This window comes from Narcine bancroftii, chromosome 13 (assembly GCF_036971445.1).
Source record: "Narcine bancroftii isolate sNarBan1 chromosome 13, sNarBan1.hap1, whole genome shotgun sequence".
NCBI classification, from domain to species: domain Eukaryota; kingdom Metazoa; phylum Chordata; class Chondrichthyes; order Torpediniformes; family Narcinidae; genus Narcine; species Narcine bancroftii.
The window spans coordinates 69,262,472-69,286,424 of NC_091481.1; the positions used below are offsets into that span (position 1 = coordinate 69,262,472).

At 46.1% G+C, this 23,953-nt stretch overlaps 1 protein-coding gene across 3 annotated transcripts in view; it reads right to left on the reverse strand.

Annotated features, from left to right (window-relative positions):
* Positions 1 to 23,953, reverse strand: part of sgsm3 (small G protein signaling modulator 3) — a 66,918-nt gene that overhangs the window by 30,816 nt on the left and 12,149 nt on the right. For 2 of the 3 annotated variants that reach the window (XM_069909756.1, XM_069909757.1), the window contains exons 3-10: positions 22,499 to 22,580; positions 21,210 to 21,295; positions 18,648 to 18,705; positions 15,670 to 15,878; positions 12,868 to 12,975; positions 3,548 to 3,691; positions 929 to 1,124; positions 395 to 540 (exon numbers count right to left, since the gene is read on the reverse strand). In XM_069909756.1, the coding sequence (XP_069765857.1) occupies positions 395 to 540; positions 929 to 1,124; positions 3,548 to 3,691; positions 12,868 to 12,975; positions 15,670 to 15,878; positions 18,648 to 18,705; positions 21,210 to 21,295; positions 22,499 to 22,508 (957 nt within the window). In that variant the 5' untranslated portion in view covers positions 22,509 to 22,580. Of the gene's footprint in view, positions 1 to 394; positions 541 to 928; positions 1,125 to 3,547; positions 3,692 to 12,788; positions 12,848 to 12,867; positions 12,976 to 15,669; positions 15,879 to 18,647; positions 18,706 to 21,209; positions 21,296 to 22,498; positions 22,581 to 23,953 lie in introns of those variants that run through there. The other variant, XM_069909758.1, reaches the window with a different exon arrangement.

A 23,953-nucleotide genomic window follows, 5' to 3' on the forward strand; every position in this document is an offset into this window, starting at 1 on the left:
CATGTGCCTGTCTAAGAGTCTCTTAAATGCCCCTATTACACCAGCCTCCACCACCACCCTGGCAATGCTTTTCAGGCACCCAGAGCACTCTGTGTAAAATAAAAACTGACGTCTCCCCTAAACCTTCCTTCCCTTCACTTTATAAAGACGTCCTCTTGCATTTGCCACCCCCGTCCTAGGAAGAAGGTGCTCGCCGTCCACCTTATCCAAGCCACTCATAATCTCGTAGACCTCCACACGACAGCAAGAAGCAACTGCAAGCAATGGACCTTTCCTACCCTTCGGCAATTAACGTGAATGGTTCAGTAAAGACCACAATGGTCGCACAGCGGAAGCAACAGGCCTGGGGCTGCCACCCACGCATCTTCCTATTATCATACAGATGGATGCCTACCTTCATTTTCAGCATTCCCAGAGTGATCTGGAAGAGCAGAACTGAGCCCTCGCAGAAGAAGAGGTCCCAGATTCGGAGGAGGATGTTGATATGAACCACACTGGCAAATGCTGTGAGGAACCAGTGTAGGCTGATCAAGGACAGCTCTGCATAAGACACAAAAAGGCAACCATTAGATGATTTAAACCAGCTCAAATAGGAGAGTAAAGGGGAATGGGTTTAACACGGACGGCAGGACATCTTCCTTATACGATGTGTTAAATCCCAACGAGAGAGCGTGCTACACGATTCATCGGGAGTGATGCTTAAATAGGGCTCAAAGAATTATCAAGACATCACACAGTAACGTCGACCCATTGCCATTAGGAAGGGGTTACAGGAGCATCAAAATCAGGGCCGCCAGGCTGAGACGAAGCAAGAATTATGGGTGCTGCGTTGTCTGGAGAAATCTTGCACCGATTTGCATTTCAACATCTGGGAAACTTGCCCCATCGGTCTGCTACGAGAAGACTGCGACTGATTAAAATCTCTCACCGATATCATGTTCCTGGAGGAGTTTGTCCAGTCGGGGAAGGTACTGCGCTATCAGATGGCGTAGAACGCGCTGGTCAGTCTGTACGCCCAGTAAGGTGGTGCTGAAGTATGATGCAGGCACTAAGTCCTCAATAATGGCGCACATCATCCAGAAGGCATCCTCCTCTTCGAGGAACAGGAGCAGACAAGCTGCCACCTGAAAGCACAAAATCAAACCTGAATGAGTGATGGCTGCTTATTGTCATATACATAAGCATCTCGATGCAATAAAAGTTATTCTCACTATAGTTCGTTGAGTGGTGTCACACCTACAACCTTGCGCTCAATGTTCGCAAATCCAAGATGATCGTGGACTTCAGGAGGAAGTCAGGAGAACACGAGCCAGTCCTCATCAAGGGGTCAGCAGTGGAGAGGGTCATGAACTTCAAATTCCTGGGTGTCAACATCTCCCACATTCTGTCCTGGAGCCTCAATGTTGATGCTATCATGAAGAAGGCTCACCAGTGCTTATACTTTGTGAGGTGTTTGAGGGGATTTGGTAAATTAGCGAAAACTCTCGAAGACTTCTACAGGTGTATTATAGAAAACAGTCTGTCTGGTACGGAGGCAACACACAGAAGAATAAACTCCAGAGGGTTGTGAACCCGGCCTGTGACATCACAGACACCAGACTTCCCTCCATCGAGGACATCGACAAGAGGCGGTGTCTTAAAACAGCAGCCTCTGTCCTCAAAGACCCCCCATCAGCCAGACCACGCCCTCTTCATTGTGCTACCATTGGGGAAAGGTAGAGGAGCCTGAAGACGAGCACCCAGTGGCACAAGGACAGTTTCTTCCCCTCCGCCATCAGATTCCTGAATGATCAATGAACCAAAGACACAGCCTCACTTTGTCTTTTTTAAAATTTATTTGGTAAGGTGGTTTATATAAATGTTTGCACTGTGATGCTGCCCCAAAACCACGAATTTTGTGGTGTGTTCACGCCAATACATTTTAAATCTGATTCTCACAGGATACACAAGGGTGAAGTGCTGAAGGAACCAAGCCGGTCACTTTGGCACTTTGGTGCATTGCGTTTGACCTCAGCATCTGCAGACTTTCTGATTTAAAAAAACAAAAAATATTAAAAGCAGAATAAAAATAAACATTCTGAATTGGAGAGCAAAATGCATGCTGACAGTTCAATGGCAAACAGTATGCTGGCCTTCACGGGAGACAGTTTGAGCTCAATATCTGGGATGTCTTCCTGCAATTGTACACGGCTTTGTTGAGAATGCACCTTGAGTGTAATTTCGGTCCCTTTATTAGAACCATGGAACACTGCAAAACAGAAACAGGCCTTTTGGCCCATCTAGTCTGTGCCGAACTTTTATTCTTCCCTATCCCATTAACTTGCACCCGGACCATAAGTCACTCCCATCCATGTACCTGTTCAAATTGTCCTTAAATGATAGAAATTGAGCCCCTATTCACCACTTCAGCTGACAGCTCACTCCACACTCCCACCACTCTCTGTGTGAAGATTCCCCCCTCATGTTTCCCCCTAAACTTTTCCCCTTTCACCCTTAACCCATGTCCTCTGGAATTGATTGGGTGAACGTAGAGTTTTTTGCCCAGAGTAGGGGAAATCGGTAACCAGAGGACACAGGTTTAACGTCCCTGTGTGAAGACATTTCTCTGTAATGTTCCCTTTAAACACTTCATCTTTTAACCATTAGCCTGGTCACAGAAGAAACCTTCTCGCTGTACGAGGTATAACGTGACAAATAAGCATAACAGGACTGCCACACCTTCCCACATGAGGCAACAGTGTGATTCATTTGGATTTAGGATGATGGGCTCAGACTGGTCACTCAGGATACTGGAGGGATGGTCTGCAATAGACTGCAGCATTAGAATCGGAATCAGAATTTGTTGTCATGAGCAAGTCACAAAATTCATTGATTTGTGGCAGCGTCACAGAACAAACATATATACAACCGTATAAACATATAAACATATAAACAACTGTACGAAATAAATAAAAAATAGTGCAAGAAAGTGAGGCAGCGTCTGTGGTTCATTGATTGTTCAGGAATCTGATGGTGGAGGGGAAGAAGCTGTCCTTGTGCCACAAGAGAGCTCATCTTCAAGCTCCTGTCCCTCCTTCCCAATGATAACAGAGTGATCTGGGTGGTGGGGGTCCTTGAGGTTCGAGGCTGCTATTTTAAGACACCGCCTCTTGTTGATGTCTTCGATAGAGTGAAGTCTGGTGCCTGTGATGTCGCAGGCCAGGTTCACAACTCTCTGGAGTTTATTCTTGTCCTGAGAGTTGGTGCCTCCGTACCAGACAATGATGCGACCAGCCAGAATGCTCTCCGTGGTCCACCTGTACAAGTTTTTGAGAGTCTTCGGTGACATACAGAATCTCCTCAAAGTCCTCACAGAGTATAGCCACTGGCGAGCCTTCTTCAGGACAAATCCTCGGAGATGTTGACACCCAGGAAATTGAAGGAATGCGACTAAGGGGACAAGATGGTTGAGCATTGGTGTGCAGGGTTGTTGGCAAACAAGCTCCCACCTCTCTTAGTCAATAAGGAGATCGAGGAAAAGGTGCTAAAGTAAACATACGACTCCTACCATTCCTGTACCCTGGCAGTAACCAATCTCCGGGTATAGCCAAGCCAGCCCACGTAGGATTCTCCGTAATCTTGGAACGCCAATGCTGTCCATGTCGGAGAAGCAGGTGTTACTTGGCATTGTGCGGAGTAGGTCCTTCTCGATCTGTAACAAAGAAAGTAGCCAGGTTAGAGCTTCCCTGGGTCAGATTCGGGCCGAGCTGACGCTCTATTGAAGTCGTTTGCGTCAGGTCAGGTCAGGCTTAACCAGCTCAGGAGGATTGGCTGATTACTGTGGCCGGTGCACCCTACATCAATAACAATGCATGGCCCACAGAGCAAGCCCTTCACTACCCACACAGGTACCCTGCCTGGAGGTCAGTTCCTGCAGCAGATTGCTTTTTACTCGGTAATCTAATACGACCAGGATCAGTCCAAGAGCAGTAATTGTTTTGAGATCCCTGCACTTCGTGATTTTTTTTTTTGGAAAGTTTTATTTTTCAATTTTTCCAAAAACATGGTATCACATCTGAAAATACAATCCTTTTTAACTTTCTTTTAGTGTAATTCACTTCTCAGGTACATGAGCAGCTGCAGTCCTCAATACATCAGCCTACTTACTTCCCCTCAAAACTTTGAAAAGTAAACAACTAAAACAATTAAAGTGGCCAACAGAAAAAAGTAAAAGGAAAAAGAGAATTTCAGGGCCCACCAGCCTTTCTGATCGGACTTCCACTCCTTCACTGTTTTTGTCTTTATGTATCTTGTTCGCTTTTTCGAACTGTGGGCTGTTGTTATCGCTGTGTACCCAAGTGCTCGAGATAAGGTTGCCATTTTTTGGCCAAAGTATCGTACTTACTTCTTAAATTATATGTTATTTTCTCCATGGGCACATAGTTGTGCATTTCCATGGACCATCGAGTGACGAGCGGAGTGGGGAGTCGGACTTCCAGGTGTTCTCAGTGCTTTGGACAAGACAATTTAGTTAAATGTTCTGGCCACGTCTTCTAGGTTTCCCAATAAATGCAGCTCCAAATCCAGCAGGAAGTCTGTTCCTGTAATCCTAGTTAATGTATTAGATCGTTCCAACCAAAAGGGTCTCACCTTCGCGCAGGTCCATGTGGAGTGTGTAAAGGTACCAATTTCTAACCCACACCTGAAGCACATTACCGATATCTCTGGCTTTCCATTATGTAATTTTTGTGGTGTAAGATATAATTGGTGTAAGAAATTATATTGTACCAATCTTAGTTTGGCGTTGATCACTGATGTTACATTTTCCCTACACTCTCTATCAATCCTCATTCCCAAGTCTGACTCCCACCTCTCCCTCGATCTTTGCAGGCGCGGCTCTGGGCTCTCACACTCTGGATCTAACTTTGGGAGCGTCTCCCAGTTGAAGTCGTCCTTCCGCCTCATTCCCCTTCAGGTGGGGTCGTGGTCGAGCCTCATTTTTCCCTCAGGAAGAATCTTAACTGGAGCAAGTAGTGAAAAGTTCCAATAGGCAAATCATATTTATCCTTCAGTTGTTCGAAGGACATGAGCTAACAGCAGTCCTCAATAGTTTCAGTGCCAAATATCCAGGATTTTATTTCCTAAATTCACAGGCATCAGTTTGTTATGTATTAAGGGTGCTTTTGGGATATTGCAATCTCTTTACTGATGCAATCATTAATTTCCTTTCAGATCTTTAAGTACTTTATGATCTTTTATGTATGACTTGGATAAAGTAGTAGAGGGGGGGGGGTGGGTCAATAAGTTTGCAGATGATACAAAGGTTGGAGGTGTTGTGGAATGCAGTTACTGTGGGTTATAACAGGATATAGACAGGATGTAGAGTTGGGTGGAGAAATGGCAGATGGAATTCGATCCTGATAAGAATGAAGAGATGCAGTTTGGAAGGTTGAGCCTGAAGGCGGAGAACAGGGTTAACGGCAGGTTCCTAATAGTGTGGAAGAATAGGGCGACCTTGGGGTCCAGATCCATAGATTCCCTCAAGGTTGCCGCACAAGTTGATAGGGTGGTTGAGAAGGCCTATGGTACGTTGCCCATCATTAGACGGGGGAATGAGTTCAAGAGCCGCGAGGTCACATCGCAGCTTAATAAAATTCTGGTGAGACACTTGGGAGTATTGCGTTCAGTTCTAGTTGCCTCATTACAGGAAGGATGTGGAAGCTGTGGAGTGGGTGCAGAGGAGATTCACCAGGATGCTGTCTGGATCAGAGAACATGTCTCATGAAACATGTTTATCAGAGCTAGGGATTTTCTCTTTGGAGTGACGAAGGATGAGAGGAGACTTAATCAAAGTCTGCAAGATTAGGAGGGGCTTATATACGGTGGACAGTCCATGTCTTTTCCCCGGGGAACAATATCAAATACCAAAAGGCATCTGTTTAAGGTGAGTGGACGAAAGTTTAGGGGAGACATCAGACACAAGTTTTTTTTTAAACAGAGTGAGTGGTGGGGCCCTGGAATGCATTGCAGGGCATGGTGGTGGAGGCTGGAACAATGGGGATATTTAAAAGTCTCTTAGACAGGCCCACAGATGTAAGAAAAACAGAGGGTTATGGATGTGAGGGAGAGAAAAATTATTGTGGAGGTTTACATGAGTCAGCACAACATCATGGGCTGAAGGGCCTGTACTGTGCTGGAATGTTCTACGAGCAACCCAAACCCTAATTTGTTTGCAGCATGTTGTGCCTACATTTTCAGATTCTTTCAAGATTGCAGCAATCTTGAGAAATCTCTTCTCTCAACACCCTTCTTTCCTTGATGTTCAGATACTTGCTCTAACCCATTTTTATCTGATTGTTTCTCTACTCCTTTTTCAACTTAAGTGCCAAATGCACCAGCCCCTCTCACCCCCCAAATACACCAGCTCCTCCCCCTCCCAAATGCACCAGCCCCTCTCTCTCCCAAATGCTCCAGCCCCTCTCCCTCCCCAAATGCACCACCCCCTCTCGCTCCCAAATGCACCAGCCCCTCTCCCTCCCCAAATGCACCAGCCCCTCTCCCTCCCCAAATACACCAGCCCCTCTCGCTCCCAAATACACCAGCCCCTCTCGCTCCCAAATACACCAGCCCCTCTCGCTCCCAAATACACCAGCCCCTCTCACTCCCAAACGCATTTTAAAATGCACATTTCGAATACTTCATTGGAGACACCGCAGACTGCAGATGCTGGAACTTGGAGCAAATGAAATATTAATGATTCCTCCTCCCTCCAGGATGCTACCCAACCTGCTGAGTTCCTGAATCAGTCACTCAGGGGAATCTCTTTCGCTTCTCTTTGACTGTAAGAGGCACTTCAGGCAATTTCTGCTGATGGCGAATCCATCTGTCTTACGGCCGACTAAAGCGAATTCCATGCAATACTGTCTTGCACTGTATTATTACATGACAGTAAGATGAATCTCAAGAAAGCAGTCTCTATCCTCAAAGACCCCCACCACCCAGGCAATGCCATCTTCACGCTGCTACCATCAAAAAAGGAGATGCAGGAGCCTAAAGACGAGGCCATTCCAGCTTAGCAGAAGCGCAATAACCATGGTCGACAACGACCGCTGGAGGCCACACACACACATACACACACACACACACACACACACACACAAAGTACAGTAAAAAAAAACACACACACAAATGGTGGAGAAACTCAGCAGATCAAACAATGCCTTTCTGTAGCAACGGTGAAGATACAGAACCAACATTTCACGCTTAGTGATGTACCTTTACCTTTGCTACATAAAGGTACTGTTTGACCTGCTGAGTTTCTCCAGCATTTGTGTTTTTCCTTCAACCATGGTGTCTGCAGACTCCTCGTACTTTATCAGGCATGAAAATGGAGAAATCCCTACTGCCTGTTCGGATGTGTCCCAAGCCGCTCTGAGAGGCAAGGGAGGAGAAATCTAGGGCCCTAAGCAAAATTATTACATCTTCACTGGCCACAGGAGTGTTTGTAACTCTATTCACAAAGAGCAGTGGGGACAGGCGATGTTATTTCAGGCCACCCAGTCAAACGTCAGTGGGTGGGATGTGATTAACCTACACTTGGAAAGTCTGAGGTTTATTAGCAATAGCTTTGTCAGTGGAAGATCCAGTTTGACTAGTTTATCTGAGATATTTGAAATGGTAATTAAATATATTACTGAGGTAGTGTGGCTGACTTCAGCAATCATTTAACAACATCCCGGAAGGAAAACTGGTCCAAAAGGTCGGATCCTACATTGGCAAATTGAATCCAAAGTTGGCTTGACAATAGGACACAATGATGCTTGGAAGCCTGTGACCAGTGACATACCACAGAGATCCTCATTGTTTGCTGTCTAATCAATCTCTTACGAATATGCCTAGGTGATGTGATTATGAAAACCAATTGCTGACAACGAGGAGGATCTTGGGGCACAGCTGATAAATTGGACACCAATGAGAGAAGGAATTTAATCCAGTTAAGTGTGAGCTGATTCTTTTTGGGAGGTCTAATGAGAGCACGACATACACCATGGAGTGAAACACAATTGTAGTAAAAACACAGAACTCAGCCGGTCGTGCAGCGTCCGTGATATATCACCGACATTCCGGGCCTGAGCCCTTCAAGGAATGGGAAAAATCTGACTAAAATAGCAGAGAGAGGAGTACAGTCCAACAGACTCCACGACTCCCTCGTCCACTCCTCCCTTCCTACAAATTGCCCCCTCGGAACCTACCCCTGTGACCACAGGAGATGCTCAACTTGCGCCCACACCTCCTCCCTCACCCAAACAGTCCTTCTAAGTGAAGCAACTTAAAAGTAGGGGCTGTCTACTGCATCCGGTGCTCCCGTTGTGGTCTCCTCTACCTCGGAGAGACCAGGCGCAGATTGAGAGATCGCTTTGTTGAGCTACCTCCACTCTGTCCCCCACAATATCATGATCTCCCAGTGGCCGCCCGCTTCAATTCCCCACCCCATTCCCTTGCTGATGTGTGTGACTATGGTCTCGTGCACTGCCAGACTGAGACCACCCGCTAATTGGAGGAACAACACCTCATTTCCTGTCTGGGCCCCCTCCATATCGATGGCTTTAACATTGACTTTTCCTGTTAGTGTTGTAGGGGAAAGAATTGCGAGGCTATACCTAGTAATTAGAGGGGTGTGGATTGTGCTAAGGTGGTAACAGCGAACCTAAGAGTAGAGCCTTAGAATACAGCAGTGACAACTCCAAGTTCCAGGAACACAATTCTCATGGAGATATTGATTAGTTCATTATAAGTTTAAATATCAGCTATATTTATCCCCTGAAAAATTAATTTCTTCACATTTATGTTTTAGGCGACATAAGGAATCAGGTTCTTTCCTACATTCTACTTGGTTATGTCATACAGTTAAACATTTTTGGGACACGACTTAAGAGTTTTTCAAGTAAGTTTTTAAGAATAAATTACCAATAAACCAACATTATTTTTACTAAGTGATGTTAAAATGTTGATCTTGAAACTGAGATTGACTAGGTATCAAATTGCGTTTTTGGGATTACTTGGAAAAATTAGGTTGATTTAAATTTGCAATGATGGCAGATGGAGTTGAGATCGTGTTTTCCATTGGAAAAGATAGTGTATAATTATTCTTTTTCTACTGTAAAGTTTGGACCCCTTATTTGGATTATGCGTGTGTAAAATCTGGAACTTTCTACGGTGCGTTGTGTTGGCGTAACGCTAGTCCCCGGGCTTTTAGTTCTGTGATTGATGGGTTGGATCTCCTTTTTTCTATCTTTGGGGTTTGGGTTTATAGGGAGGGTGAGGGGTAGTAGGGTCGGGGGGGGGGGGGATGGGGGTTGTAATATATTCCACATGTATTTCTTTATATGAATCATTATATTCAAATGTATTTTAAATAACGTATTCCAAAAAAAATCATGTTCTAACGCGCAGCCTTTGTTGTTAATAGGAAATTGGATTATTGGTTAAGTAAGTTGCATTCATTACATACACCATTGTTGCAACGGAATCTTCATCCCATTGTTAACTAAGCTAAGCCTGTAGATAAATAAGCACCCTATTCTGTAATCAACCTTTATCTTGTCAGTAATGTGATCTTGGTAACTCCCATTCTGAATCAGAACAGTAAAACCAAGTTAATCAAATTTCTGTAATAGTATCCAATGAGAGTTTGAAACTTGTGCCAAAATCTTGCTCAGAAGATCAGTTTTAATAAATCGCCCGTTCTTTCTGCGTGATATTTGCTCCTACAGTTATCTACCCACTCCCCCCCTCTCCTTTCCTCCAGCTCTGTCGCTCCCTTCCCCCCTCGCTCCCTCCCCCCCCCCCCCCCCGCCTCTCAATTCTCAACTTTTCTCTCCATGTTCAGTTATCACCTTTTGTCTGTTGGTCTGTCCCCCTCCCCTGCCCTTTCCTTTGTTCAGGCACCTGCCTGCTTCTTCCCATACCTTGAAGAAGGGCTCAAGGCTAAGACGAGGGGGAGTCATTTCAACAGCAGCGTTGTGGGGGGGAAGAAGTGGCAAGATGCCAGGTGGTTGCAGTGGAAAAGGATCGAAAGTAACAATGTAGAGTGACGGCAATGTACGGATATGAAACTAAGGGTGGGAAGAGACATTGAACAGTTTTCCCTTTGTAAATAATTTATTGTGAATAAAGTCTATATTTGGTCAAAGAAACACCTTTACATCCCATGGATGCTGCAAGACCTGCTGAGCTCTCCCAGCATTTCTGTGTGTTTATGACATTCACCATGAATGGTGGTGCCCAAGGGAGCATGTGGACTTTCAGAATTAAGTCCTTAAATCCTCAACAGCTCCTTCACCCTTTGGACTCCGTGCCCTGGTTTTCAGGGACCAGCTGGTTCTTACTGGTGTAGTTTTCCCATGGACTCAGTTCGGAGAATATATTATGAAGGATTAAGTCCAAAGGGTTAAAGGAGGCCACAAAAGCAGGGAAGGTGGTGGAAAAAAGCAGAGGGGATGCTTGGTTGCCTTAGCTGGGGCACAGAAGCACGCAGTCCATTTCACAGCTGAATAACACGTTGGATGGACCGCATTCGAAGTACAGTTCTGGTCACCACACTGGACAGGAGAGCATCAGAGGGGGTGCAGAGAAGATTCACCAGGATGCGGTCCGGAAGGGAATGCTTCTTTTATGTGGAGGGACTGGAAAGACTGGTTTTGTTTCCCTTGGAGTGAAACACAGAAGTCTGCAGGGAAAACAGAGGAACTCAGCCAGTCTCGCAGCGTCCATAGGAAGTAAAGATTTCCCTTGGAGCAGAGCAGACCGACTATCATCTAGATTCTACATCTATGAGGGGCATAGATCCCCTCTCCACTACACATCAACAACTCTGGAGTGGAGAGAGTGGAGAGCACCACGTTCCTCGGAAGTCACTTAACTAGTGACCTATCGTGGACGCACAACATCTCGCTTGTCAGGAAGGAGCAACAGCAACTGCACTTCCTGAGAAGACTGAACTGGGCAAGACTACCAGCCACCCTCGTGTCAACCTTCTACAGGGCCTCTATCAAGAGGGTCCTGGCCGGCTGCATCACAGTGTGGCATCTTTGCTGCAGAGAAATGGATCGGAGGTCAATCCACAAGAGTGGCAGAGAGGATCACTGGAGTCCCCCTTTCTCCCCAACACCCCCCCCCCCGCCCCCCCATCAATGTGATCTACCAGTTTCGTGTCATTCACCCCTTCCACCCTGCACACAGCATCTTTCAGCTGCTCCCATTGGGGAAGAGATACAGGAGGATCAGAGCCAGCACCACGGGGCTGAGGAACAGCTTCTTCCCATGAGTAGTGAGAATGCTGGACGACCAAAAGGAACTGCTCACACTCACCCTCCTAGACTCTCACATTCACGAAACAATATTTATTTGTATGTATGAAATACCTATCTTGCTTATGTATTGCCTGCCTGTGTGTTATGTCTGGTTGTGTGTCTGTATATTTTGCACTGAGGACTGGAGAACACTGTTTCGTTGGGTTGTACTTGTACAATCAGATGGCAATAAGCATGACTCGATATTGGAGAATGAGAAGCCTTTCCCCACAGCAGACGTGTCTCAAACCAGAGGGTTTGATCAGTGAAGATCAGTGGAGTCTGAGAAAAGAGTGTTCGGACAGGATTATCCCAGCTTTTGTCTTGACATTTACAGGTGTCTGGATGAGCGTTTGAATCGCCAAAGCACAGAGGCTATGGGACAAGAGATGTTAAATGGGATTAGTGTAAATGGGCCCTGATGGTCAGCATGTAGATGGTGGGCAAAGGGGGCCTTCTTTTGTACCATACGACATGGTGACTGCCAGCTACCTTGTTATCTTCCTCTCCTATCTCCTACATCAAACCCTAACATTCTTATAGAGCTGTTCAATGGTACAGGTTAATTCAATTTACAGTGGTAACTGGATCAGGGGTCACAAAGGTTCACATAGCTGGCAAATTTTCCCTCTGCCCCGAAAGTTTTTAGCATCGAGGCCATCCATTCAAATGCTCCTGGGCTTCCTTCCCTGTCCACCTGATGCACCAAGCCAAACTTACCTTGACCCATCCCACACTCACTCTCCTCTCCGCACCCGTGCTGCTCTCAAGCTCAGTTTTCCCTGCAGACTTCCGTGTTTCATTCCAAGGGAAACAAAACCAGTCTTTCCAGTCCCTCCACATAAAAGAAGCATTCCCTTCTGGACCGCATGCTCAGCCCATGCTCCATGTTTTCCTTCCTGGTTCCCAAGGAAGCCAGTCCTAATGCTGGTCACCGCTCCCCAGGTATCGTCCCCCTCTGCCCTTCACGCCCTCTGCACTCCCTCTCCGCTCTCACCTACCTGCCCGTGACTCTCATTTTCTGTTGCCTCCCCCTCTAAATGCCTTCCTTTTTCCCAAAGCAGACTGCAATCTCTCTACTCCCGTTATCGCACTGTCTGTTCCCAGCACAGAAGTACCCGTGATCAAAATCACACTGATACTCCGCATAACCCTAACTGTAATCCACTCTGACACAACAGAAAGACTTCTCTGCACGATTGAAACACCACTATTTTCTTTGCACAGTTACTGTGAATATTTATGATCTGTTTTTTGAAACATGCCTGTGCACGCCACATTTAACAGCTAAGTGACCTTTCTGTCCCTTAATTTGTCCTCCATTTGGGGGTGTAGGGCCCTAATAGAGGACAAATTAACATACGACTCGAGGTGGCACCGAACAGAGGACAGAGGACTCAAAAGCCGGATTGTCCGGCCTAAAACCGGACATCTGGCCGCCCTACCCCCACGAAGTACCTTGGAAAGTGAGCACGACCTAGCTATTCTTGCTGTTCATTTTCTGATTTACGACAGCTGTTCTCTATCGTTCCTTCACCTGCTTTGCTGCAGTGTCACCATCGTTGGAGCTGTTTTTGACAATGTTGCGGTATGAGGTTTCCGTATTTCGTTTCTTATGCAGAGCTCCTGACAATCGCACCCACATCTGGCGAGACAAGACGCATTACACAGCATGTCAATTCAAGGTAGTAAAGGTAACAGAGCACAAACCTTTTGGATCACAGGGGTGGGAGAGGTCAGGATCAACGAGAAAAAGGAAAAAGCCTGAGTCAGTAGAGTTCAGAGACCAAATGAAAGCAGCGTTACAGAGGCCCAGGCAATAAACTGAAAAGGAAATCCTCAAACCATCTTATAGCAATATCTCCTGTCTATCACTATTGCCAAGTTCCTATCATCTACAATGAGAGGATCTCTGTGGGACAGGCAGAATCTAGGGGCAGAAACAGCCAGACAACATTTCAGGTGGGGACCCAAAACACACACTGACCTTTCCAGCGCCTTCCATCTTTGCGTTGCTCCATCGTCAACACCCTGGGAAATCTCCATCAACTCATATCTGAAGCAGAAGGGAGCAAACCTTGCTGGGTCCACCGCACGTGAGGTGCTGCCTTGAGAAGGCCGCCAGCATCATAAAGGACCCCTGTCACAATCTCTTCTCACTGCTCCCTTTGGGCAAAAGGTACTGAAGCCGGAAGACCAGCACCTCCAGGTTCAAGTACAGCTTCTTTCCATCCACTGCCAGGTTCTTGAACTTCCCCGTACTCCCTAATAATAAATTACTCTGGTACCACGCAGAAAAAAACCTGTTTGCAGTGTTGAAACGTTGTTTTGTTCTTGCACTAACTGTAACTGTGAATATTTATTATTAATCCTTTATACCTTACTGGGGTGATTTTACACAATGTTAATCGCCTTCCCAAGATCGTTTTATATGGCGAGCTCTCCACTGGCCACCGTGACAGAGGTGCACCAAAGAAAAGGTACAAGGACTGCCTAAAGAAATCTCTTGGTGCCTGCCACATTGACCACCGCCAGTGGGCTGATAACGCCTCAAACCGTGCATCTTGGCGCCTCACAGTTTGGCGGGCAGCAGCCTCCTTTGAAGAAGACCGCAGAGCCCACCTCACTGACAAAAGGCAAAGGAGGAAAAACCCAACACCCAACCCCAACCAACCAATTTTCCTTTGCAACCGCTGCAATCGTGTCTGCCTGTCCCGCATCGGACTGGTCAGCCACAAACGAGCCTGCAGCTGACGTGGACTTTTTACCCCCTCCATAAATCTTCGTCCGCGAAGCCAAGCCAAAGAAAAGAAAGAAAAAGAATAGTATAATTACTGTCGTATTAAATCGTGCTGTAGGTGGCATATCGTACGTACCTGCGTTTCTGCAGAAAGTATGAATTCTGGTACATTTGTACATATAAATACAGTACTACAACAGCAGGTTGAAGGTGATGTATTCCTGCAGCCATGATCTCATCTCCTGGCATCCCAAGGGTTTTGCACATCTACCAGGGACATCAGCAGCTTGCTCGAATGGCACCCCTTCAATCTCCGCAGGTACGGTTGTGGAAGGCTATCTCAGCAGCAAAGAAGCTGTTGCGTAGGAAGCTAAAGACAGATGCACACGAGCTACAGCAGGGAGTCCCCGCTATTACAGCCTACAAAGTGAAGATGAACACCATAGATGGCCATGATGCTTCACTACCCGATGAGCTGAACACCTTCTATGTCCTCTTTATATAACCATTTACAGAGCGGAAACATGCCATGTTGGCCTTTCGAGCCTGCACTGGTTCACTAGGACAACTCTACTAGCTTAATCCTTCCACTCTCTGCCAGTATACATCCAACCCCCTCACCTCCATGTACACATCCAACCTTCTCTTAAATGACAGAAGGGACCCTGCTGCAACTATCTCATTCGGAAGATCATTCCATTCTGCCACCACTCTCTGAGTGAAGAAGCATCCTCTAATATTTCTCCTAAAGTTTTACCCTCTTACCCTTAACTCATGCCCTCTTTTTCCAAACTTCCCTGCCCTCAGGGGAAAGAGTCTGTTTATGTCTAGTCTATCTATTCCTTTCATAATTTTAAATACCTCCATCAAGTCCCCTCTCAGTCATCTACATTCCAAAGAATAAAGTCCCAGTCTCCTTAATCTCTTGAGGAGAACTCAACAGTGAACCCCTAAGCCCTGCTCAGACGGAGATAGGTCAGCTGGTTGAGTGGTGTCACAGCAACAACCTTGCATTCAACGTTGGCAAAACCAAGGAGTTGATTGAGGACTTCAGGAGGACATGAGCCAGTCCTCATCGAGGGCTCAGCAGTGGAGAGGGTCAAGAATGAAATTCCTGGGTGCCAACATCTCCAAAGATCTGACCTGGAGCCTCCATGTTGATGCAATCACAAAGAAGGCTCGTCAGCAGCTATACAGTACTTGACGAGTTTGAGAAGATTTAGGTCACCAAAGACTCTCATAAACTTCAATATGTGGGAAGAGCACTCTGGCTGGTTGCATCACTGTTTGTACGGAGGCGCCATCGCTGAGGACAAGAAAAAACCCGAGAGTTGTGAACTTGGCCTGCAACATCACAGGCACCAGACTTCACTCTGTCAGATATATTGTGTTCGTTTGTACCATTATAAGACAATAAAAGGAACGCTGAACTTGTGGATTTTATTTAGTTACAAGTAATCAGGTAGAAAAGGTTCTAGATAAGGAAATGAGTAGAAAGATGCAGAAGGGTCATCTGCAAAAGAGAGGAATGAAAGCAGATCGCCACATTACCTGAATATAAAGGTCAAGGAATTGGGGAGAGGTCCTCGGCATGTGTACCTGTGGTCGCAAGGAGTGTGGGATTCCGGTGAGGATTAACGATCGCAGTTTCTGGGAACGGGGCAATATCACGTCAATTTTATCCCACGTCAAGTCTCCAACATCGTGATTGTGTGTGAACTCGAGGTACGCTTGCCATCTCAGCCTCTGCTGAGGGTCTTCTGGGAGTGGGATTCCAACAACTCGCCTGGGATTCATTTCACCTCCATCTGTTGAAATGCAACAAAAGTATATCAGTTTGTTGAGATGCCTCACTGTCAGCGATAACAAAACCTATCCAGCGTTTCTAGTCTGACACAGTACTGAAAAGGTCTTTAGCAGCGCCATTTCAGCAGTAGGACCCAGGTTTGAACCCGGCACGGGTCTGTAAGAAGTTTGTATGTTCTCCCATTGACCTGCTCTGGTTTCTTGCCACCCTTCCAAACATACTGGGGGTTGTAGGTTATTTCGGTGGCATGGGCTCGTGGCCTGGAAGGCCTGGTATGTTAAAAAAAAATTAAAAATTAAAAATGATGGAAAATATAAATTCCTGATTGGCACTTCCCCACATCTCATCAGCAGTTGGCTTGACCGTCTTAGTGAGAAGGCAGAGGGAAAATCACAGTGTCCAAACAAGACGACTTCGATTTAATGGGAGAGGGGGCGGATGGCAGTCGGTGACCTGCATGAGTTTCCTTGGGGTGCTCTGGTTTCCTCCCACGTTCCAAAACATACAGGGTTGTAGGTTAAATTTTAAATTTTCGAAGCAACAGGCCTTTCTGCCCACAAGCCCATGCCACCCAATTGACCACAAATCCCAGTACATTTTGAAGGTTGGGAGGAAACCGGAGGCAGGAATTGTACAAGCCGAGGTTCACAACGATAGTGTTAGTGGGTGTGGATTGTGATTGAAAATATTTGGAATGTAAGTCGAGAACCCTCCCCCCCATTTTTAGCTCCAGCCGCCTGCCCATCCGAGCTCCTGATGCCCCGGACTCCCTCCCATCTGAGCTCCCAGATCCCCAACCGTGGATTCTCACTTAGGCCCCGGTTGCCCGCCCATCCGAGCTCCTGACCGTGGACTCTGGCCTAGGTCCTGGCTGCCCACCCACCCAAGCTCCCGATGTCCCAACCACAGACTCTTGCCAAGGCTGCAGCTTCCTGCCCACTGGAGCTCCCAACATCCAGAACGACACAGGTACTTACCGATGAAAAACTACATACATGAATAAATATTATTATGTAAATTTATTATTTATTATAAAATTTTTGTAACAAAATGTGCATGTGAGAGTAGATATGTGTATAATATTTTTTCATGTCTTGTGGCTCTCAAACATCTGAAGTTTATTGCAAGTGGCTCTCATGTTGAGCAGGTTTGGCCACCCCTGGTGGATACGGACCAAATTCAGACAAATGGGACTAGCCCAGAATGTCTTAGTCTGCATGGATGAGCTGGGCCGAAGGGCCTGTTCTATGCTGTTTGACTCCATGAACATCCCAGTTTTCTCCTGGGCTGCAGTCCATCTTACAATCTTTAGAAAGGTAACATCGACCAAAACTCTCCTGCCTACGTTCTAACTTACTCACCTCTACAGCTCTCTATTGACTCCTGAGACACTATTGCCTGATTTCTAAAATTATTATCCTGGTTCTGGGTTCCCACAGGACCTATCCCTCCTGTAGCCTCCTTGGACCTTACAGATATCGCAGAAGGGTGTGCCAACAACAACCTTTCACTCAATGCCACCAAAACTAAGGAACTAATTGTTGACTTCAGGAAGGAAAAGCCAGAGATGTACGATCCTGTGATCATTGGGGGATCTGAGGTGGAGAGGGTCAGCACATTTAAGTTCTTTGGAATCACTATCTCAGAAGATCTTTCCTGGACCCTAATGGCATCATGAAGAAAGCACGTCAGCGCCTCTACTTCCTCAGGAGTTTGCAGAGGTTTGGTACGACGTCGAAAACCCTGGCAAATTTCTACAGGTGTGTGGTGGAAAGTGCGCTGACGGGCTACATCACAGTCTGGTATGGGGGGGGGGGGGGCACCAATATCCCTGAGTGTAAAGCCCTTCAAAAGGTAGTGGACACAGCCCAGGACATCACAGGCAAAACCTTCCCCACCACCAATAACATCTACAGGGAAGGCTGCCATCAGAGAGCAGCAACGATCATCAAGGATCCGCCCCACCCAGCACATACTCTGTTCTCACTGCTGCCATCAGGAAAGAGGTATTGGTGTCACAAGACTCGCACCCCCCAGGTTCAGGAACAGCTGTTTCCCCTCCACCATCAGATTCCTCAACAACACTCAATCAGGGATCTGTTTAAGGACTCTGACTTGTGCATTTTATTGATTTTCTTTTTATTTTCTCTCTGTTGTACAGTCAGTTTGTTTACATTCATTATCTGTTTACATTTATTTGTTTGTTTACATGTTTTACACTGTGAATAGTTTTTTTTGCACTACCATTAAGTGGTAATTACCCGCAGGATAAAAAATCTCAGGTTTGTACGTGATGTCGTGTATATATTCTGACAATAAATCTGAAATCTGATAAAGGACACTGAGTTTCTCCAGCATTGTGTTTTTACTTCAACCACAGTGTCTGCAGACCTTAGTGTTTCACATCAAAGTTACGGGCATGTGACTAATGTGATTTATGGTGTGAAAAATAAAAAAAATTAAAAAAAAAAAAAAAAAAAAAGTTACGGGCTTGTGTGAGAGAGGATAAACTGAAGGAGTACAGGAGGTGAACGGACTGCTCTGCTGGAAGCTAGCATAGATCTGATGGGCCAAATGTCTTCATTCTGTATTGCAATAATAAAAGCCTATCTCTTTATTAACTGAACTTATCTAATCTGCTGTGAAATTTTGTTTGAAGCAAGTTTGAAAGGGTTACTGCATTTCACACAGACTGAAGATGGTCAGTGGGGCAGAAAGCAGAGGTGGATGAGCAGAGGAAATAACATGAGTCAAAAAAAATTACAATGACCTTCTTTGTCTATTCGAAATCCAAACTCGTCGTACTGGAACTCTTGTGCAACAGACTCCTGAAAAAAGAAAGTGGATGAATTTCACCCCATGGTTCCATCAGTGACCAGATCCCGAAGGTTGTCCCTGCCCAAGAATTCGACACACACAAGCCGCTCGCACTTTACAGCTCAAAGTCTCGGGTGATCGGGGATGAGTGTGTTCAGAGAGAGGTGCAGGAGTGGAAGGGGAGGGAGTTGGCCTGAGTTTTGGAGGGGAATGGGGAAGGTGAGGGGAATAATGGTGGAAAGGGGAGTTTTGGAGGAGGAGGGATTCAGGAGGGGAAGAGTAGGCCCCTGGGACCAAGAGGGAAAGGGAGGGAGCCGGGACCAAGGGGGAAATGGAGAGGACTGCAATCGAGGGAAAGAGAGAGGTCTAGGAGGGGAAGGGAGGGGCCTAAGAATGAGATCATTGTGTGTGAGCTCCCTCAACGACTACCGCCCTGTAACACTAACTTCTACTGCGATGAAATGCTTTGAGAGGCTGGTCATGGCCAGAATTAACGTACCTAAGCAAAGATCTGGACCCACTGCAGTTTTCCTATCGTCACAACTGCTCCACAGCAGATGCAATATTGCTGGCTCTCCACTCAGCACTGGATCATTTTGAAAGCAGAAAATCATGAATATGGCCGCTCTTCATCGGCTACAGCTCGGCCTTCAATACCATTATTCTCTCAGTGCTGGTCAAGAAGCAACAAGCTCTAGGCCTCTGTACGCCCTCTGCAACTAGATCCTTGACTTTCTCATTGGAAGACCACAGTCAGTGCGAATTGGAAATAACGTCTCCTCTTCACTGATCATCTATACAGACGCATCCCCAAGGATGTGTGCTTAGCCCACTGCTCTATTCATTATACACCCACGACTGTGGCCAGGCACAATTCTAATGCCATCTACAAGTTTGCCGATGATGCCACAGTTGTCAGAAGAATCACAAATGGCAATGAGGAGCGTACAGGAGGGAGAGAGATCGGCTCGTTGAATGGCGTAATGACAACAACCTTGTGCTCACCATCAGCAAAACCAAGGAGATGATTGTGGACTTCAGGAGGAAGTCAGGGGAACATGACCCAGTCCTCATCAAGGGCTCAGTAGTGGAGAGGGTCAAGAACTTCAAATTCCTGGGTGTCAACATCTCCCAGGATCTGTCCTCAAGCCCCCACATTGGTGCAGTCACAAAGAAGGCTCGCCAGCGGCTACACTTTGTGAGGTGCTTGAGCCAATTAAGTATGTCACTGAAGATTTTCGTAAACTTCTACAGGTGTTCTGTGGAGAGCATTCTGGCTGGATTCATCACTGACTGGTACGGAGGCGCCAACTCTCAGGACAAGAATAAACTCCAGAAAGCTGTTAATCACAGGGACCAGACCACTCCATCGAGGACATTGACATGAGGCGGTGTCTTAAAAAAGCAGCCTCTATCCTCAAAGTCCCCCACCACCCGGGCCAGGCCCTCTTCACTCTGCTTCCACCGGGAAAAAGGTGCAGGAGCCTGAAGACGAGCACCCAGCTCCACAAGGACAGCTTCTTCCCCCCAACCCCCCACCGCCATCAGATTCCTGAATGATCAATGAACCAAAGACTCTGCCTGACTTTTCATGCCCTATTAATGTAATTTTTTTTTTGTATTATAACATTGTAAGATGGTTATAACATGAACGTTTGCACCAAATTCCGCAAAACACCAAATTTCACGACTTGTTCAAGACAATAAATTCAGATTGGAAATTCCTTGGAGCCCACTGCACAAGTTATCCATCATGGATACTTAACATCTCCTCACTGGTCAGGAAGGCACAAGAGCGACTGCACTTCCTGAGAAGACTGAAGCGGGCAAGGCCACCGGCCACCATTATGCCAACCTTCTACAGGAGCTCTATCGAGAGCATCCTATGGCCGACTTCATCACAGCACGGCCCTGTTGCTGCAGAGAAATGGATCCAAGGTCAATCCACAGGATCATCAGAGCAGCAGAGAAGATCACTGGGGTCTCCCTCCTCCCCCATCAACGTGATTGTTGTCTGAAGAAGGCGGGCAAAATCATTGAGGGTCCCTTCCCCCCCCCCCCCCACCGCACACAGCATCTTTCAGCTGCTTCTGTCGGAGACAGAGATCCAGGAGGATCGGAGCCAGCACCACCAGGCTGAGGAACAGCTTCTTCCCATGGGCAGTGAGAACGCTGAACGACCAAAGGAACTGCTCGCACTCTGAGACCCTACTGTGTATTAAACAATATTTATTTATTTTTATAGATGTATCCACATGCCACATATGTATCGTTTGTCCGTGTGTGTTTGTATGTTTTGCACCAAGGACTGGAGAACATTGTATCATCAGGTTGTGTAAACAGATGATAAATAAACTTGAACCGTACTGTATTTGTTAAAGAAGGCTCTGGATCATTAACTTAAGTGCAATGACAAAACAAACTTTACAGATACAGTGCTGAGACGTCAATTTCATCCAAGGTGCAGGTTAGCCACCGTGCAGAGCTTTGTGCTTAGAACAAGTTATTCTCTTACCTGGGAGAGCTTGTTCATTATATCCTGTGGCCACATGCTGGGAGTCAATGCCACAAATGGGCCACCGACAGGAGGGGCAGCATTGCCTGTTGAAGGAGATCAGATGTCAACATGATCATCGGCCCAGCATTAATGGCAATATCATAGCGTACAGGTCAGCAATCTCATCATCTACGTCAACGCCATCCCATTCACTCGCTGACACGTCTGTCCATGGCCCTCATGCACTGCCAGACTGAGACCACCCACAAATTGGAGAAACACCATCTCACCTTCCACCTAGGGACCCTCCAACCTGTTGGCATTAATATCAACTTCTCTGGCTTTTGTTAAACCCTGCCCCCACCCCTTCTTCCTCTGTCACCTTCCCCCAGCTCTGTCTCTCCCTTCCGTACAACCATGATTAATTCTTACTTCCCCTTATCCTGTCCAATTTACACCTTTTGTTGGTCTGGATTTGTGGGCGGCACGGTTGGCTTAGCAGTGAGTGCAATGCCTTTACTGTGCCAGTGATCGGGTTCAAATCCCACACTGACTGTAAGGAGTTAGTCCATTTTCCCCGTGTTTGCGTGGGTTTTACCTGGGGGTTTCCTCCCACTGTTTGAAACGTACCGGGGGGTGTAGGTTAATTGGGTGTAAATTGGGCAGCATGGGGTCATGGGCCGAAATGGCCTGTTACCGTGCTGTACATCTAAATTTAATTTATGTTTAAAATTCCTCCCACAGCCGGCACTGTCTGAATTCGGAGACTTTCTAGGATCTCTTGATTCTGGGCTCATTCTACTTTTTCCGTGAAGCAGGGCTCAGGCCTGAAATGTCGACAACGTATGTAGACAGAAGTTACAGCTATTCCACATCAGTCAGAAACAGACTTTAGTTTTATCCATCCCAGCTCCCACCCCCAGCTCTGCAGGTTATCACCGATGCTCGTTCAGGAACTGTTTTCAACGAGGAAAGGCTTCAGGCTGTGGTTTCCACGTTCCCACCACCTTCTCAGTAAAACACACCTTCCATCCAAATCCTTCCACAGATACATAACCAACGGTTTTAAATTTAAAGTTTTTAATTTAATTTTTTTTTTAATTTAGACATACAGCACAATAACAGGCCCTCCCGGACTATGAGGCCGTACCAACCCAATTGGTGGATGGGGTTATGTTGATGAGGAACAGCTTTCTTCAATGAAATAAACTTGTCATGACAGCAAGAATTGTTAGAACTTCTTATCCAAGCTACATCCGTTTCTGTGCTCCCTTCCTTTCTTTAGAAGTAGTTTTTTTTAATCATACCTGAGGTCATTTTGCCAACAGCAGGACTCCTGCCAGTTCACAAGTCTCTGGTGTGTTTTCCTTGACTCGGTAGTTCAATGCACTAAGACACAAGAAAATCTGATCAGTGCACTGTGGAATGTGGCCGAGAAACTTCACAACCGTGCTTTATTGCTGCCCTTGCTGTGCACAAATTGATCCTTCACTGCCCATCAATACTCTGTAAAAGCGCACCTGCTCTTCCACTTCACAAGGGTTGCATTCGTGGCTAACAAGGGAAATCAGGGAGAGTATCAAGTCCAAAGAAGCAGCATATAAATAAGACAGAAAAAATGGTATTCCTGAGGGCTGGGAGAAATTCAGGGTTCAACAGAGGAGGACAAAGGGATTAATTAGAAAAGGTAAAAAGGATTATGAGAGAAAGCTGGCAGGGAACATAAAACTTGACTGTAAAAGCTTTTATAGATATGTAAAGAGAAAGATATTAGTTAAGACAAATGTGGGTCCATTACAGGCAGAAGCAGGTGCATTGATCATGGGGAACAAGGGCATGGCAAACCAATTGAATAACTACTTTAGTTCTGTCTTCACTAAAGAAAACAAATAATCTTCAGGAAATAGTAGGGAACTGAGGATCTAATGTGAGGGAAGGATTGAAGGAAATAAATGCAAGTCAACAGGTTGTGTCAGGTAAATTGAAGGAATTAAAGGCAGGTAAATCCTCAGGGCCGGATAGACTGCATGCCAGAGTTCTTAAGAAAGTAGCCCAAGAAATAGTGGATGCATTAGCGATCATTTTTCAAAACTCTTTAGATTCTGGATTAGTTCCTGAGGATTGGAGGGTAGCAAACATAACCCCACTTTTTAAGGCAGGAGGGAAAGAGAAAACGGGAAACTATTGACCAGTTAGCCTGACATCGGTAGTAGGGAAAATGCTGGAGTCAGTTATTAAAGATACGATTGCAGCACATTTGGAAAGTAGTGATATCTTTGGACGGAGTCAGCATGGTTTTATGAAGGGAAAATTATGTCTGACGAATCTTATAGAATTTTTTGAGGATGTATCTAGTAGAGTCGATAAGGGAAAACCAGTGGATGTTGGATACCTGGACTTTCACAAGGCTTCTGATAACCTCCCGCACAGGAGGTTAAAGCACACGGTGTAGGAAGGATGATGTTGAGGTGGATGGAGAATTGGTTGACAGACAGGAACCAAAGAGTAGGAATAAACGGGTTCTTTTCAGAATGGCAGCCAGTGATTAGTGGGGAACCACAGAGCTCCATGCTGGGACCATGGTTATTTACAATATATATCAATGACTTGCATGAGGGAATAGAAAGCAGCAGCTCCAAGTTTGCAGGTGACACGAAACTGGGTGGCAGGGTTAGCTGTGTAGAGGATGCAGGGTGACTTGGACAAGTTAGGTGAGTGGGTCAAAGCATGGCAGATGCAATATAATGTGGAGAAATGTGAGG